General features: G+C 45.7%; 2 protein-coding genes and 1 pseudogene across 3 annotated transcripts in view; 2 read left to right on the top strand and 1 right to left on the bottom strand.

The window, feature by feature from the left end:
• MMP21 (matrix metallopeptidase 21) overlaps positions 1-14,043 on the bottom strand; it is a 46,625-nt gene that overhangs the window by 29,058 nt on the left and 3,524 nt on the right. For both annotated transcript variants that reach the window (XM_040361438.1, XM_040361439.1), the window contains exons 2-3: positions 11,122-11,743; positions 5,880-6,019 (exon numbers count right to left, since the gene is read on the bottom strand). In XM_040361438.1, coding sequence (XP_040217372.1) covers positions 5,880-6,019; positions 11,122-11,743 — 762 coding nt within the window. The remainder of the gene's footprint in view (positions 1-5,879; positions 6,020-11,121; positions 11,744-14,043) is intronic.
• On the top strand, positions 9,868-9,957 carry LOC120912559 (annotated as a pseudogene).
• Positions 13,515-13,888, top strand: LOC120946760 (ubiquitin-like protein FUBI). The gene has a single exon (XM_040361440.1). It carries the CDS (start codon positions 13,515-13,517, stop codon positions 13,845-13,847), a length of 333 nt encoding a protein of 110 aa, XP_040217374.1. The 3' UTR covers positions 13,848-13,888.

The raw sequence follows: 14,043 nt of genomic DNA, 5'->3' as shown, positions 1-14,043 counted from the left end.
ATGCATTTTTTGCTGTGAAAATGACAATGGTCCCAAAAATGTGTCAAAATTGTCCGAAGTGTCCGCCATAATGTCGCAGTCATGAAAAAAATTGCTGATCGCCGCCATTAGTAGTAAAAAAAAAAAAATTAATAAAAATGCAATAAAACTATCCCCTATTTTGTAAACACTATAAATTGTGCGCAAACCAATCGATAAACGCTTATTGCGATTTTTTTTACTAAAAATAGGTAGAAGAATACGTATCGGCCTAAACTGAGGAAAAAAAATGTTTTTATATATGTTTTTGGGGGATATTTATTACAGCAAAAAGTAAAAAATATTGAATTTTTTTCAAAATTGTCGCTCTATTTTTGTTTATAGCGCAAAAACTAAAAACCGCAGATGTGATCAAATACCACCAAAAGAAAGCTCTATTTGTGGGGGGAAAAAGGACGCCAATTTTGTTTGGGAGCCACGTCGCACGACCGCGCAATTGTCTGTTAAAGCGACGCAGTCCCGAACTGTAAAAACACCTTGGGTCTTTAGGCTGCATATTGGTCCGGGGCTTAACTGGTTAAGGGGGCGTGGCAAGGGGTGTGTCCTATGCCTGCATACTTTTGCTGATAGGTGTCCCTCATTTCCATCTCAAAAAGTTGGGAGGTGTGGGTTAAATATGTTCCCTAGGGAGTGATTCTAACTGTAGGGGGAGGGGACTCACAAGGGGAGGAGACCGATCTGTGTTCCTCTGTACTGGGATCACACATTGGTCTCCTCTCCTCTGACAGGACGTGGATCTGTGTGTTTACATACACAGATCCATGGTCCTGCTGTAATCACGGACAATCGCAGGTGCCTGGCGGACATAGCAGCCACCGGGCATGCACACCGGGTCCCGAGTGATGCCGTGGGTGCGCGCGCCCCCTAGACGGCCAGGAAGCCCAGGATGCCATATGACGTCCACCCAGGATGGGCCCATCTGTGGACGTCATTTGACTATGGGCGGGTATTGAAACAAGAGTTTAAAGTGGTATTAAAGTTTATTAAACCCAAAAGCAAACATATTGCAGCTTACCAGTCCTTAGTTGTGATCCCTGCATTAGTTTTTCAGCCTTTCTTTCTTTTATTTTCACCTGGTGATCTAGCCAGTAAATCTGTTGTTTTTCAACAGAACAAGCCCTCCTTCAGATGTAGCAGTTAGAGGGTTGAGAAATAATATTTACCAATGGCAGGGGTGCTTACAGTGTTCAGCTTTTATTTACTTATGTAAAAACCCTTATCCCAAAAAGGAAAAAATTGCTTTAACTGCTTAAAAGGTATTAGCTGGAGCTTCAATTTGTTACTGTATTTAAATCTGCTAGTCTAATGCCGCGTACACACGATCATTTTTCGTCATGAAAAAAACGAAGTTTTTCTAACTTCATCATTAAAACGATGTTGCCCACACACCGTCGTTTTAAAAAAATGCTCTAGCAAAGCGCGGTGACGTACAACACGTACGACGGCACTATAAAGGGGAAGTTCCATGCGGATGACGCCACCTTTGGGCTGCTTTTAGCCGATTCCGTGTTAGTAAAAGACGATTTGCGCTTTTCTGTTTGTTACAGCGTGATGAATGTGCTTACTCCATTATGAACGGTAGTTTTACCAGAACGAGCGCTCCCGTCTCATAACTTGCTTCTGAGCATGCGCAGGTTTTTAACGTCGTTTTAGCCCACACACGATAATTTTTTACAACCCGAAAAACGACATAATTCTAAATGTCGTTAAAAAATGCAGCATGTTCGACAAAAAAATGTTGTCGTTTTTCAGAACCCGAAAAATGATGTGAAGCCCACACACCATCATTTTTTTTTAATGCCGAAAAATGATCGTGTGTACGCGGCATAAGACTCCCCTCTCCCCAGACTGACAATGCTGCTGTCCACCAGACATGTGCACACTGAAATATTTTGTTTCGCAATTTTGGTTTCGTCCAAAAAATAAATGCATTTAGGGCCAGATTCACAAAAGAGATACGACGGCGTATCTCTGTGTTCCGGCCGTCCTAACTATACGGCTGATTCATAGAATCAGTTACGCATAGCTAGCCCTAAGATCCGACAGGTGTAATTGAATTACACTGTCGGATCTTAAGGATGCATTTCTAGGCCGGCCGCTAGGTGGCGAGGCAATTGCGGTCGGCGTAGAATATGCAAATGAATAGTTACGGCGATTCCCGAACGTCCGCGCTGCCCGTCGATCTAACTTTACGTCGTTTCCGTTGAGTTACACCGCGTAAAATTAGGGCTGAGCCCTAGTTGTCCTAAGCCATGTTAAGTATGGCCGTTGTTCCCGCGTTGAAATTTAAAAAACAACGTCGTTTGCGTAAGTCGTCCGTGAATGGCGCTGGACGCCATTTACATTAACGTCAAAACAAATGACATCCGTGCGATGTCATTTAGCGCAATGCACGTCGGGTAATCTACCCGACGGAGCATGCACAGTACGTTTGGCGCGGGAACGCGCCTAATTTAAATGGTGCCCGCCCCATTTGAGTTGGGCGGGCTTGCGCCGAGCGCATTTACGATACACCGCCGCAAGTTTACAGGTAAGAGTTCTGAGAATCAGGCACTTACGCTGTAAACCTGCGGCAGTGTAACTTAAATCACATACGTTACGCTGCCGTGGAGCAACGTAATTCTATGTGAATCTGGCACTTAGTTACTCCCGAAATTCGTTTTCATGACAGGTCCGGGTCCACTGTGCAGAGCAGACACAGACACAGTCCCGCTTCATTCTATGGGGAAAATCATGTGAAAACGGACTGCCTGTTCATTTTCATCCGATCCGCCAGACGGATGGAAAATAGGACCTTCGTCTGTCTGGATTTTGCAGGCAGGATTGGATCGGATAGCGGCGGACATTCGCTGCTCCATAGAGGAGACTGCAAGGTCCGATCGGGTCCACCTGAAAAACTGACAGGCAGACCTGATCGGAAATCCTGTGTGAAAAGACCATAAAAGTCCTTAGATGTGATGGCTGCATTACTTTTAATTTTTCAGGCTAACAAAACATTTCCTTCATTTTTTTTTTCTAAGAATTTTTTACAATTCTACTTTTTTTTTAATAGTATTTTTCATTTCTTTATTTTACAATTTGCCATGATGGGGGGCTTTGGTGAAATAAACAGCCCCCGGATGTGTCACATTTGAGACAGAGAAAGGTCCTGAGGACAGAGACTCTCTAGTGCCTTTCTCTGCAGCCTCAGCTGCACTGGACAGTGAATGAATGGGAAGTGCCCTGCTTCAGTGATGAATGGACACAGGAGGGATCAGTAGCCAATGCTCATTGTGTTCATTCAGGAAAGGAAGGGGCCTGATAAATAAGACATATTTACCAGCCCCTTCCTCACTCTCCACCCTGAAACATCTGCTTGTGTGCCAGCAGCAGCTGCCAGTGGGAGAGAAGAGGAGGGAAGCTGGCAATGCCACAGTGGAGGGGGAGCATACGGGGGGGGCCAGACAGCAGGAAGGTGGGGGGTGCAGATACCGATCTACCTGCAGCACAGCTGGAGGGGAAAAAATGAGGAGAAGCCGGAAGTGCTACGAGGGGAGCCACAAGAAATAAGGCAGGCTGGCTGTACTGCCTTATCAGTGACCCTCCATAGATACAGTGGAAGAGGATTGAGAGTAGCCACTTAGAGACACGAGGTGTGTTATTTGCAGGATCACCAGTACAAAAAAAGGAGAAAAGCCTGAAAAAATTAGAACCCAGTATTGAGTTAGCACCGTGGTCTCCAAACTGCGGCCCAGGGTCTGGATGCAGCCATCTACTTGTCTTTATCCGGCCCTTGGGGCACTGTTCCTCCCACTGACGCCAATGATGGGGCACTATTTCTCCTGCTGACGCCAATGATGGGGCACTATTCCTCCCGCTGACCTAAAGGATGGGGCGTTGTTACTGACGCCAAGACATTTTCTACTCCCACTGTTCACAGTCCGGCCTCTCCAAATTTTGAAGCATAGTAAACTGGCCTATTGTGTAGAAAGTTTGGACACCCCTGAGTTGGCAGCTGCAGTGCAGAACAGGACAATTTTTCTATGAGACATGAAGATGCCCCAAAATGGGGTTTTGCAGTTCTGCACCAGGGCCGTGTAGAATTTAGTTGGGGCATTGAGGAGCCCCCATATGAACCCGACAACTACAAACTCTTCTTGTGCGGAAATATCGGTCATTCAGATGTTATTTTCCATTTTTTAGGATATGAATTCTACAAGTTGTTAAGCACAGACGGTATTAGCTTTTGGCTCGTTAGACAAATCACAGAACATTTTGTCCAGGTTGTTTGTTCAGCTTCAATAAAATGCTCATTAGAGAGAACAGTAATCATAAAACGCCAGCGAGGTTTATATCCCAGCATATGCTTTTATCAGTCCGAAGATTCCTCTGCGCAAAAAAAACAAAAACATATTAGCCTGGATTCACAAAGGAGTTACGACGGCGTATCTCCAGATTCGCCGTTGTAACTCTGAGTGTGAGGCGTCGGATCTCTGCGCCTGATTCATAGAATCAGATACGCCTCACTGTTGCCTAGATACGAGCGGCATAAGTCTCTTACGCCGTCGTATCTTGGGGTGCATATTTACGCTGGCCGCTACCGTATATTTCTGCGTCGAATATGCAAATGAGCTAGATACGCCGATTCACGAACGTACGTGCGCCCGGCGTATCAAGATACGTCGTTTACGTAAGGCGTCGGACCGGCGTAAAGTTACCCCTCATAAAGCAGGGGTAAGTCATGTTAGGTATGGACGTCGGAAACGTACGAACAGCGTCGTATTTTACGTCGTTTGCGTAAGTCGTCCGTGAATGGGGCTGGGCGTAGGTTACGTTCACGTCGACTAAGCATTGAGCGGGCGTAATTTACTTTGAAAATTCGAAGTGATACTGAGCATGCGCACGCATGCGCCGTTCAATAACGGTGTCATTTACGTGGGGTCACCAAACATTTACATACAACACGCCCCCTACCAGCCTAGTTTGAATTAGGCGGGCTTACGCCGTGTCAGATACACTACGCCGCCGTAACTTACAGCACAATTTGTTTCTGAATAAGGGACCTGCCGCTCTAAGTTACGGCGGCGTAGTATATCTGAGATATGCTACGCCCCCCCCCCCCCACCCTAAAGATAGGCGCTTCTTTGAGAATCTGGGCCATTGATTTCTCTTCATCAGACTACAAGGGTCTTATGTACATTTGGGGTTGGGGGGGAGGAAAAAAACATGCTTGTTTTGCATTTTTACCACTCCCCCAGCAAATGGGGTGTACACATGCAGTGAGTGTAATGCACAATGCCCTGTATGATGGGGTAGGGCAAAAAGTACCCCAACTGTCTACTACTGCCCACCCAAAGTGTCACTATTAACAAAATGGGACCACAACGCAAACAACTTGCAACTGTGTGCAATGCGTTCCACGGGGGGCGCGATGCTGCAGGTTTTCAGGGATATTCCAGATTTTTTTTTAGAAATAACCTTGCAATGGGGTCTCCCTCAGAGACGGCTGGGCTGTATGTTTTGGGGAGGGGGGGCAGTAAACAAGACACCCAACGCCACTCCCAGCTCCCCGCTATAGTCGCTCATTCAAACCCCACACCAGCCCCGCACTTATCCCACCTAGGTCGCTCCTGTGACCCAGTGGAGAAGCCCAGCCTAAAATGCTCAGGCTGGACTTCTCCTTTAATAAACTCTGCACTTTGAATGAATGTAGAGAAGAGAAGACTGCAGACAAACTGGTACTACTTTTGTAGGAGAATTTGTTTTATCTCTGTGTATCACCTGAGGCCAGTCACTTCACTGGGTGTATGTAAGGGATTACAACCACTTTAGGACAGCTGGAAACTGTGGTAAAGACCTACCTTTAAAAGACTAATGCCATTGTCACTGCTTGGAGCTGTAAAATGCTCATCGTCATCGAAATGGATGTCCCCCAGGAACCAGGCATGAGCAAATTCTTGCCCGGAGCCGTCGAATGCTCTGGAACAGCCCAAGTGCCGACCTGGAGGAGAAGACGCGTTTACATTAAATGAGGGAATTCTCTGCATACAGTTCAGTAAGTGCATGTGGTCTCACACAGAAGAAGTCCATATACATAGCCCCTCCCAACTGTCCCTGATTTCGAGGGACTGTCCCTGATTTGGAGCAATGTCCCTCTGTCCCTCATTCCTCCTCATTTGTCCCTCATTTTCGTCTAAACCATATAGATGTATATAAAATGCACTTTTTATCTTTCAAAAAGTGTTTCCCAGAGCTAAACCTTTCTTTCGATTTCTAAATTGCTGCATTTGTAAATTTCAAAAGCCACTAAAAAGGAATAGTAGTGGTAAAAAAAATATACTTGTCGGTTTAACTAATATTTTTTTTGCAGAATTCTCCTTTAACCGCATAACGACCGCCGATCGGGACCCCCCCCCCCCCCCCCCGGTACATGCGGCGGTCGGTAAGCCTCAGGGAGCGATCCGGGAGGAGGGCGTGGCTATTCGTTTCTAGCCGCCCCCTCGCGATCGCTCCCCGTAGCTGAAGAACGGGGAGAGCCGTATGTAAACACGGCTTCCCCGTGCTTCACTGTGGCGGCGCATCGATCGTGTCATCCCTTTTATAGGGAGACTCGATCGATGACGTCAGACCTACAGCCACACCCCCCTACAGTTGTAAACACACACTAGGTGAAACAACTCCTTCAGCGCCCCCTGTGGTTAACTCCCAAACTGCAACTGTCATTTTCACAATAAACAATGCAATTTAAATGCATTTTTTTGCTGTGAAAATGACAATGGTCCCAAAAATGTGTCAAAATTGGCCGAAGTGTCCGCCATAATGTCGCAGTCACGAAAAAAATCGCTGATCGCCACCATTAGTAGTAAAAAAAAAAAAAAAACTATCCCCTATTTATAAATTTTGCGCAAACCAATCGATAAACGCTTATTGCGATTTTTTTACCAAAAATAGGTAGAAGAATACGTATCGGCCTAAACTGAGGAAATTTTTTTTTATATATATATGTTTTTGGGGGATATTTATTATAGCAAAAAGTAAAAAATATTGAATTGTTTTCAAAATTGTCGCTCTATTTTTGTTTATAGCGCAAAAAATAGGTGGTGATCAAATACCACCAAAAGAAAGCTCTATTTGTGGGGAAAAAAAGGACGTCAATTGTCTGTTAAAGCGACGCAGTGCCGAATCGCAAAACCTGGCCTGGGCATTTAGCTGCCTAAAGGTCCGGGGCTTAAGTGGTTAAGGGGCGTGGCAATGGGGTGTGTCCTATGCCTACATACATTGGCTAATAGGTGTCCCTCGTTCCCATCTCAAAAAGTTGGGAGGTATGTATATATGGTAGGGGGTGGAGCCATGACCACTCACCAGGCTACACCAGAAAGGACAGGTCAGGGGAGACCCATGTACTGTATTATTATATCACTTTGGGTGGCATCTGAACTCCATGGGCCAGATTCAGACACAATTGTGTATCTTTAGGCGGGCGTAGCGTATCTCCTATACGCTACGCGGCCGTAACTTTGAGAGGCGAGTATGGTATTCAGAAAGATTATACGCCCGAAGTTACGGCGGCGTAGCGTATAAGGGCCGGCGTAAGCCCACCTAATTCAATTATGGAAGATGTGGGCGTGTTTTATGTAAATTAAGTATGACCCCACGTAAATGACGTTTCTAACGAACGGCGCATGCGCCGTCTGTGAACGTATCCCAGTGCGCATGCTCCTAATTACGCTGCAAATAGTCAGTGCTTTACGACGTGAACGTAACTTACGCAAAGCCCTATTCGCGAACGACTTACGCAAACGACGCAAAATTTGACGCTGGCCCGACGTCCATACTTAACATTGGCTACGCCTCATATAGCAGGGGTAGCTTTACGCCGGAAAAAGTCTTACGTAAACGACGTAAAAAAATGCGCCGGGCGGACGTACGTTTCTGAATCGGCGTATCTACCTAATTTACATATTCTATGCGTAAATCTCCGGAAGCGCCACCTAGCGGCCAGCGTAAATATGCAACTAAGATACGACGGCGTAAGAGACTTACGTCAGTCGTATCTTAGCCAAATTTCTGTGTATCTTGCTTTCTGAATACAGAAAGAAGATACGCCGGCGCATCCTAGCATTTACGCGGCATATCAATAGATACGCCAACGTAAACTCTTTCTGAATCTGGGCCCTTGTCTTTCTGTTTAAAACTGAAATCTGGCACCCCAACTGTTTTTTTTTTTTTTTTTAGTTACTCTTTAGCCCTGGTTCCCATTGATGCTACTTTGAAATCGCACTACTTCACTTGAAGTAGTGCGATTTCAAAGTAGCAAGGTCTTCTCGCGATTTCAGCTGCTACTTGATAGACATCTGTGTGGCTTCATGCACAGATGTCTATGGAAATCGCACCTGAAATCGGCAAAAGTAGTGCAGGAACTACTTTTGCAAATCGGTGCGGCACCACAAAATCTGTGTCGCACCAATTGGAACATTCCACTTTGCCCCCAATAGGCTGCGACTTGTCATGCGATTTGATCTCTCAAATCGCATGACAAATCGCTCCAATGTGAACCTAGGCTTAAACAAGGTTCCAGTGTTCGCAAACATGCACTTTTCATGTTTTTACAGAGTCTTGTCTGTCTAGCCTCAGTTTATGAGCAAAATAAATCACAAGGAAATATAAATGTATAACATTTGCATACTAAAGAGAATTGTATAATTACATGCTGTCTCAGCATTTAATATAATGCGGAGTATCAATCCTCAGTCCTCTTACAACAAATGAAGGGTTTCCGGTGAGTGAAAAACTAATTAGGAACATTCTGTTTAGTCATTTTATTTTATTGGCACGTTGTACCTGTTATCCTCTAAGTCATTATAATTTGCTGACAGTATTTACAAGTGGACATCTAAAGCAAAGTCTAATTCTTACATTTTATTAAAACCCAACTTAACGGTTCAAATTTTCATCCCTAAATTTATTTTCTGCAGCTACTTACTAGCTAAGCTCTGGCTAGTATACTGTCTGAGTGGCAATGCATGGTAGAGTATGTTCTGTGGTTCTGGTGACCACCCCCTGATTGCTTTGCCTACACACCATGGCCCAGATCCACAAAGAAATTACACCGGCGTATCTATTGATACGCCGCGTAATTTCTACGATCCCCCGTCGTATCTTTGTTTTGTATCCACAAAACAAGATACGACTGAATGTGGGCTCGATCCGACTGGCGTACGTCTTAGTACGCCGTCGGATTATAGGTGCATATTAACGCTGGCCGCTAGGTGGCGCTTCCAATGATTTCCGCATAGAATATGCAAATGAGCTAGATACGGCGATCCACAAACGTACGTCCGCCCGGCAAATTTTTTACGTTGTTTCCGTAAGGCTTTTTTCGGCGTATAGTTACCCCTGCTCTATGAGGCGTACGCAATGTTAAGTATTGACGTCGTGCCAGCGTCGAATTTTCCCTCGTTTATGTCGTTTGCGTAAAACGTTCACGAATAGGGCTTTGCGTAGAATTACGTTCACGTCGAAAGCATTGGCTTGTTGCGGGTTAATTTGGAGCATGCGCACTGGGATACCCCCACGGACGGCGCATGCGCCGTTAAAAAAAACGTAATTTACGTGGGGTCAAGCTGCATTTACATAAAACACGCCCACATCTTAGTCATTTGTATTCCGCGCCGTTACGCCGACACATTTACACTACGCCGCCGTAACTTACGGCGCAAATTCTTTCAGGATACGGAAAATACGCTGAAAGTTACAGCAGCGTAGTGTATCTGAGATACGCTACGCCGGACTTTAAAATGCGCCGAGGTACGTGGATCTGGCCCCATGAGTGTAAGCATATGGCAGGACATGGCTTCTCTGCCTTTTGCCTAAGATCAAGTGTAGTACCTGTTCTTATCAGTGACCAGTAGGGGTGCTACACCGCTATTCTGACCTCTTGGCAGGAATGACTGGCTGTATAGTGTCCCTGCCGGTATGATGGGGGCTCTGAAGACTAGTACTGGCTGGAACAGAAACCGGGTCGTCAATGGGATGTGGGGCACTGGAGTATTTTCCCTGGGAAGACTGGAGGGGCCCAATGCCTCCTGATTTGAATAGGTCTACCTGGTCTGACCGGTGTCTGTGCCCCCTGAGAGTCTGTGCCCCAGGGGTGCTCTTAGTAACACTTGGGCTTGGGAAACTTACTGTGTGAAAGGGCATATGGCCACATCACTACGTTTTTTCTTTACTGCGCCAACTGTGGGCTAGGCCTTTTGGCTAAGTCTGGGGCAAGGCCTAGCCAGTACACTTGCACTGGAACTAAGGTTCCTTCCTCCCCTAAGCCGGGAGGGGGGGGGGGCTCTCTCATCAGGGGAGCCCCCTACCTAGCACTCGTTGGTCAGCTTCAACTGACCATCAGAGGGGTTCACCAGGCTAGGTGGACCAAGTGGAGCCTTGCCCTTGTCAGGAGCCTTTCCCCCGGGGGCTCCTGACAAGGGCAAGGCTCCACTTGGTCCACCTAGCCTGGTGAACCCCTCTGATGGTCAGTTGAGGCTGACCAACGAGTGCCAGGTAAGGGGCTCCCCTGAAGAGAGAGCCCCCCCTCCCGGCTTAGGGGAGGAAGGAACCTGATGGCCACACATCCTCCCCCTAGACTTTAGCGTAGGCCTGAGTACCCACACCTTCCATCAATTGAGAAAAAGAAACACAGACAAAAGTGCAAAGTGGCATAATGTGAAAAAAAATTAACTAAATAGTGAGGTGGACTAGAGACACACCCTTAAGTGCACTTTTTTGTGTGTGTTGTTCATCTGCACTTTTTTGTGCACTTAGGTGTTTTGTGTATGCGCACCACTGTGCATTAAAAAAAATATGGCAGTGCATGGCCGAGTTTGTTCTGTGGTCCAGAGGACCACCACCTGTGGCAATGCTGATGTGGGCAACTGTTTTCATAACCAACCAGCTTATGGCCTGCCTGAGACACCTGGATGAAAGGCTAGCTGAAAGGACAATTTTAACAGCTCCCAGATGATATTTGGAGGTCACTGATTGATATTAGGTGCAAAATATTGCAAAGTAATGAACAAAGTACAGTAAGATCTCCCAATAAAATGATATACGTACCTTTTCCAAATCCAAGCTTGATGTCTATTTGTGATAAAGGGGATGTGTTGTCCTCTTCAAAATCCACAGGCATGACTTCACTCCACATACGGAAGGCTAGCCTGAAGACATATCTCTGCTCATTGATGGACAACTGACTGCTGTACCCTTCTCCGATCATCCGCCACTTCAGCAGCTTTTTGTTGAACACTCTTCCTCCAGAATTCTGGAATGCCTCCTGTTCTTTTCTGTTCTTCTCTGAGTTCATTAACAAGTCCAAGAACCTTTTCCGGCGAGTTTTTGGAGCATCCGCACCTTGGCTTGGCATGGTGCCTTTATTTGGTGTTCTAGGGTTTTCCTGACTGGCTTTTGAGACCTGGTTGTCTGGTACTCCACACCTTGGCTTATTCATGGCATTGATGGTGGCGTCGTCAAGCCTTCCAGTGGTGGGCAAGTTATTGAGCTTCTGAAATTTTTTCAGCACTTCAACAAACTGGGGGCTTTTAGTAGGTTCTGCGGAGCGCTTTCCTGTACTTCTTACCGCCTCCTCCATAAGGCTGGTGTCTTTTAGTGGTTCAGTATTACTGGCTTGTGTTTCCTCCCAAATTACTGGCTCTGTCCAGCCATATTTTGCCAGATATTGCTGAAGGATGTGTAAATAAAGAAATAAGTGATTATTATTGTCTATATAAAGACTGAAATAAGAATATAAACACTACAGCCCAGATTCACAGAGAGCAAGGCGCACATTACGCCGCCGTAGAGCACACACCGCACGGCACGCCAACGTAGCGTGGAGAGGCAAGCACGCCGGCGTATGTGGAAGTGGGCGTGACCCCATGCAAATGATGGGCCGAGCGACAGACAGGTATGTATCATGAACTGCGCATGCGCCGTGACGTGGACGCATGCACAGCACCCCCCTGCGCCTGCTCACAACCACTCCGGCATAACTGCCTAAGCTACGCTGGATCACCGCGTACGCCGTGAACATAACGTACGCCCAGCCAGACACACGTCCAACGCACAATACGCCGGCATGTGTTCCCTGGTGCAGACCTGTGCATGTCTGTTTCCGGGTTGCACCTCATTTATGGGGAATAACTTTACGCCGGACGTACAACTTACGCGCATCTCGCGTAGCATGCGCCGGGCACACGCACGTTCGTGAATCGGCGTATTTCCCTCATTTGCATGTTTGAATGGCTAATCAATGGGAGCAGCACCATGTGCCCAGCCCATATGTGCGCCCACCCTACGCTGGCGTGTGCAAGCTAAGTCGGCGGGGTGTAGCCTGTTTTTAGGCGCATGTTGGTTCGTGGGTCGGCCGCACACATACGCCGGCGCACATTGGCACTTACGTTGGCGTAACGTGTTATACATCGGCGTAAGTGCTTTGTGAATCTGGGCCAATTACTGTCTCATTTCATTAAGCTATACAAATCATTATTTGTCATAACAATCGTTATTTTCAGTAATAAAAGCTAAAAATAACAATCACATAGATGAAAGTCATGGGTGTCAGGGCTAATAATCCATGCATTATAGCTTCCTGAATTGAGCCTTATGTAAGTTAAAGTGTAACTATAGGCAAAATAAATAATGACATATATAATGCGGCCTGTTAATGGCACCAACACAGCAGGTTTAGGGTGACAATGCTGCTAAAGATCGTTATGACTCAAATTTAAAACCCATTATGAGCTAAATTTAAATGCATATAGAAAATATTTACAAGGCTAGTAATTGATTAAATCTGGTTAACACTTATATGACTGATTACATGTAGTTTTTGACATATTAAAACATGCAGTAAACATTTATAAATAGTGGGAAACTATGGTAAGATAGCTGGGAGGTATACATATTAGGTAGGGATATCATTAAAATATAAGAGTTAGGTGTTATATCTAATAAATGTACCTTTTGTAGGTGCCAAGGTGAAGCATGGTGGTCAAGTGTAGAGTACCATTGGCTTGCAGCATTACTGTCATGGTTTAATTTTCCACCAGCCATACCATGCACAATGAGTTTGTATGCATCAACAACTCTTGTGTTATAGAGAAAAGGACATTGGGGTTGATTTACTAAAACTGGAGAGTGCAGCTGGTGCATGGTAGTCAATCAGCTTTTTCAATTAAGCTTTGACCAAAAAAACCTGGAAGCTGATTGGTTTCTATGCAGAACTGCACCAGACTTTGCGCTCTCCAGTATTAGTAGATCAACCCCATTGTGTGGGATGTTCCTCACTCTGACATTTCTTTTGTCTCAGTTTCAGGTAAATAACACCAGGGACTGGTTAGCCATCATTGCATAAAACACTAGGGTTCGATTTGCTATATAGTTTTTTATTAGTTAAAACTAGTTTAGTCTCTTTTTTTCTCCATTTTGAGACGCGCGGAGTGGCCGCTGCCATGCAGATTTTTGTAGGGGCTCAAAATCTATACACCCTTGAGGAGTCTGGGCTAGAGACTGTGTACAACATCAAGGCTCACGTCTACTCTCTAGAGGGAATTGCCTGTGAAGACCAAGTTATTCTTCTTGCTGGTACCCCCTTGTCTGACGAAGACACCCTTAGCCAAAGCAGAGTATGTGATCTCAGCACTTTGGATGTTGTTACTCTTCTGTTGGGAGGTAAAGTCCATGATTCTCTAGCTCGTGAAGAAAAAGTACGAGGCCAGACTCCAAAAGTGGCCAAGCAAGAGAAGAAGAAAAAGAAGACTGGCCGGGCAAAGAGGCGCATGTAATACAACAGGTGCTTTGTTAATGTTGTGCCCACTTTTGGCAAGAAGAATGGGCTCAACTAGTGTACTATTTATGTGGCGATTTTCTTAAAAAAAAAAAAAAAAACTCACATTTTGCGGCAATTTCGAATCGCTGTCTTATTCATTTCAATGGGCAGGGGCGTTTTTTTAGTGCTTTTTACAGCACTCCAAACCCACA

Source organism: Rana temporaria, chromosome 8, assembly GCF_905171775.1.
Source record: "Rana temporaria chromosome 8, aRanTem1.1, whole genome shotgun sequence".
Taxonomy (NCBI): Eukaryota; Metazoa; Chordata; class Amphibia; order Anura; family Ranidae; genus Rana; species Rana temporaria.
The sequence above is the reverse complement of the archived record's forward strand: the minus strand, read 5'-3'. Positions and strand labels throughout refer to the sequence as shown.

Excerpts from the sequence above, each read along its gene's own strand:
- LOC120946760 (XM_040361440.1), top strand. The coding sequence starts at position 13,515 with ATGCAGATTTTTGTAGGGGCTCAAAATCTATACACCCTTGAGGAGTCT.